At 48.4% G+C, this 4,135-nt stretch overlaps 1 protein-coding gene across 1 annotated transcript in view; it reads left to right on the top strand.

The window, feature by feature from the left end:
* Positions 1–4,135, top strand: part of PDIA5 (protein disulfide isomerase family A, member 5) — a gene marked incomplete at its 5' end in the record, with an annotated part of 66,892 nt that overhangs the window by 34,799 nt on the left and 27,958 nt on the right. Inside the window, 2 exons of the mRNA XM_010131220.1 lie at positions 1,054–1,124; positions 2,151–2,314. Of these exons, the coding sequence (XP_010129522.1) occupies positions 1,054–1,124; positions 2,151–2,314 (235 nt within the window). The remainder of the gene's footprint in view (positions 1–1,053; positions 1,125–2,150; positions 2,315–4,135) is intronic.

Here is a 4,135-nt window from a genome sequence, read left to right as displayed (position 1 = left end):
GTGCAGCAGGAGGGCAAAGCACAGCGAGGGCTCGCGTTGAGATTCCGTTGCGCTGGGGCAGGGGAGGGCAGCGTCTCCAGGTCGTGCCGTGTGTCTCCGCTCCGCGCACAGGAGCTGTGCCTGGGCGTCCATCTCTGCCTCTCCGTCCCGGGGCTCTGACCCGGCGCGGGCTGCGGTTGTGCCAGTCCAGTCCTGGGGGGCTGCGCAGAGGGGAGGGGGGGGCTGTCCCGGAGACTCGCTATCGTACCTCGACGTCAGGGCGGGAACCTCACCTGGTGCTGAAAGTTCAGCTTGCCCCGAAGCAACTGCACCAGCTGAAAGCGGTTTAATTTACACCCAAATAATTTATTTTAAATCTGCTTTTCTCGCTCGTGCATTCATTTTTCTTTATTGTAATGTCAGCACTTAGCGGTGAAGCGGTGGCCGATCTCTGGAGAACTTTGCGCCGGCGCGAGAGCGGCACTATCTCCGTTTTACAGGCCCTGCTTACGTGGAGAACACATGTGGTGGTGTAATTACACTGATGTGATTAAATCAGTGCAAATCCTTGCTGGAGGGACATGCTGCACCGCTATAAAGCGGGGCTTATTGTCGGCGCAGTTTAATTCCAGTTACGTTACTCAATTAAGCTGTGCTGGTGTAAGTCTCAGCTTAAAGTCAGAAAGTCACACGAGGGTCTGTGTTGTCCCTTTTTAAAGCAGATAAAGATTCGGAAACCGGGATGGGTGAGGTTGTGCCTCGCCCAAGAGCAGGCTGGAAGCGATGGGCCTGACAGGGGCGGTGTTTCTAGTCCTTTCTGGGAGGACAGAGAGCTGGGTGTGAATTCGAGGGGTTCATTATAATTTTTTAATAGGTGAAATTCTGTGTTTAAGCCGTGGTGACCGCTTTGGAAGAGATCCTAAATCATCCTAAGGCTTTACAGATAGGTTAATTGAAATGCATGCTAAATTCTAGTAAACCTCCAGCACATGATTTCGGGTTTTGATAATAGCTGGGCAGGTCAGTGAATAACGGCGTGTGCAGCTTAATGGGATTTTTATTTTTTTTTGGCAGGGTGTGGTCACTGTAAGAAAATGAAGCCGGAATATGAGAAGGCTGCAGAGTTTCTCCATGTAGCCAGTGATGTAAGCTAATTTCCTTTATTATATCCTTCAAATAATCAGTAATAAATAACTGGAGTAATAAGAGTGGCTTTTCTCCGTACAACAAATTCAGCAGTTCTCATCCTCCCACAGGACCTTTCAAAATGTGCTTCCAGAGCAGAGTCTCATCGCTAATGCATGAGCCCTGCCAAAGCCTTAGAAAGAACATTCTGTCTTGAGCGAAAACAAAATCGAACAATGTTTATATATTCTGCTGTAGGCCTTGTACATAACATGATCGAATCCAAAATAGAAATTTTTTTTCCGTGCTTTAAAAGTTTTTTGGTGCTTTAAAAGCACCGAATGTGAAGAAACACGGGCTTTTACTTATGACTTACGTTTGTAAAAACACGATGGGGGTTGATCCTTCTTCTGTTACGGCGGCATCGCTCCATTAGCTTCATCTTAAGTGCTCCGTCAGCTTGGCTGGAGAAGAGGGCTCCAGCAAGAGAGGTATTAGCGCTATTGATTCAGTCTCCCGCTGCGTACTTACCCCCGCAAGATGAGAAGTACAGTTAGTCTCCTCCATGCTTTAAGCATCTTCGGTGGAGACATCTCGAGTCCCTTTGTGTTTGTTGGAGGAGGAGGAGATGAGAAAAACAAGGAGCAGATGAATCACGCTCTACAAGTGTCTGTTCTCCTGTGACTCCAAAGGCAGATCAAAAGAGAGCAAGCTAGGGAAAGGGGAATTGGCCTTGAGGTCAACTTGTCTTTAACAACACTTGTTCTTCTGGGAGGAAATGCCCCTCCTGGGAACAGCTCTCAAGCGTTACAGAGCGGGTTCTGTAGAGGGAATCCTGTCAGAAATGGGAGGAGAGCAGGTAATGCTCTGCTAACGTTCAGTCCGTACGATGTTCCTTCCCCGTTTTGCATCAGTCCTTTGTCTCTTTGTGAGTCTGAGAAAGCAAAGGCACCGAGACCGTGAGCGATTGCCCCCGAGTCCGCTGCTCCCCGCCAGCGGGCCGTGTGTGTGTTGCTGGGGTTTACAGCCAGTGGTCTCTGTTTCAGAGTCCAGGTGTCCTTGCAGCAGTCGATGCTACCGTCAACAAGGCGCTGGCAGAAAGATACCACATCTCAGGGTTTCCTACTCTGAAGTATTTTAAGGATGGGGAGGAGAAGTACACTCTGCCACACCTCAGGACAAAGAAGAAGATCATTGACTGGCTGCTGAAGTAAGTGTGAAGGTCTGGGGAGGTAGTCCTGGGGTTCCAGGTGACTGGCTCCTGAAGAACCGCTTTGCTGAGGAGGGAAATCTTAAACCCAGCTTCGTCGACTGCCCAAATCCCTTGCCAGCAGAAACAAATTGAATTCCAGTATCGAAAGCCATACAAACATGTATGTTAATTATGGTCTCTAATACAGCAAATCCTTTATTTGCTGGGGGCTTTTCAGAGTGGTCCCAGTAATGCTTCCCCAAAATAAATATTTTTCAAATATACCGTAAGCCTCTTGCTGGAGAAGGAATAGCAGTGGCCCTGAAAAATAAACAGAGCGTTTGTCGTTCCCCCTTTGCCCTAAGCAGCGCATTTCACTGTTAGTCACCGAACTCCCGCAGTTGTATGTTTTCTTCCTCCAGCATTTCCGAGCCGGTGCCGAGAACTCCAGCTCTGTGGGGCTGAGGGGAAGCCGGCGAGACCAACCAAACCAGCACCTTTGTCTGCACTAACCGGCTGCTCTGGGGTGGGGTGCTAGAATATTGGGAGTTATGTTTAATGCGTGATGAAAGTCATTTCATTTCAAAGTAGTAAATTGCCGGTACAATTCTCTCTTCAAGTATTCTGGGATAAAATATGCATTTCCTCTAGGTACTGTAAGCCTAATGTGTTTTCTGCATTATTCACTGGGAAAAAACTGCCAGTGTTCTGTGAAGTTTTTAAATCATTTAACCATGAAGAGCAGTTGGCACGAGGAACGTGATCTTAATTTCTCTCCTCTTATTTGGTGGGGAGAGGGGGTTGTGCGAGGGGTTTTGGGTGTGTTGGTTTCTCTTTTAAAATTACCTCTGAGTGCTTCAAATCCAGTAATGGTTATACTTAGCAGCATCACTGCAGCGTGTTGGGGTGTTTTATCTGGTTTACATCTAGACGCAGTACGCCCTTGGCTGCTCCAGGCTGCTGTGTCAGTACTGGATGTGAAGTCGTTGCCCTAGTTTCACCAGTTTGCTGGTGTGCTTTGAGTGCTACGGAATTCGCACTGAGTTACACAGTCGCTTTGATGCTGCTTGTACGTATTGGGAGGTGTCCCGGTTTGAGCTGAAATGTCCTTGTTTTGGGAAATGGACAAATAGAATTAGCAGTGAATAAGCAGTGAGGGGAGGGAGGAAGAAGGGGTGTTAATCCCTTCTGGATCCTGCTGTACCTCTGGAAGACTTTTCTCTGCAGCCTCGGGTAGTCAGCACCGCAGGGGAAACCCAGACAGCTTGCTTCCTGCTGGTGACTGCTGGATGTTCTCCCAGCTCGAGACACAACAGAGTAAGACCCTCGTTTGCTGACCGGGGGTAAATGGTGAATAAAGTGGGTGGTCTAGCCACGGCCAGGCAGGTTTGGGCGCCGGTCGCACCGTGGGGGCTGCACTCTGTGCTGCCACGCGAGGCTGTTACCGGTTTCTGGGTAGCTCATTTCAGGTCAGCACGGGAGGGTCTGTGTGGGATGAAGTCACCCCTCTGGCTGTAGCTGCAGTCGGTGATAGTTCACACTGACTGTGGTGTGTGAGAATTTGGACCGGCTGCCCTAATTCTTTTGCAAACAGCTGGTAAATCGGTGTCGATGGAAGTACAATGGATGTCCACCGAGTGACCTTGAGGAGGACTTTAAAAAACTGAGTTTTTCTCCTCTTGGTTTTTACGTACCTGCTACAACTTTAAATGGTGTCATTCAAAGTGACAGGAAAGCCTGAAAAGCTAATTTATTGCTAAGGCGACATATGAAGGTCTTTATACCGTGGCACCATTCTGATGATTTTATATAAGTAATCACTATTTAAGATACAGCAGG

The sequence above is a fragment of the Buceros rhinoceros genome, unplaced genomic scaffold, assembly GCF_000710305.1.
Source record: "Buceros rhinoceros silvestris isolate BGI_N320 unplaced genomic scaffold, ASM71030v1 scaffold790, whole genome shotgun sequence".
Lineage (NCBI taxonomy): Eukaryota > Metazoa > Chordata > Aves > Bucerotiformes > Bucerotidae > Buceros > Buceros rhinoceros.
The sequence above is the reverse complement of the archived record's forward strand: the minus strand, read 5'-3'. Positions and strand labels throughout refer to the sequence as shown.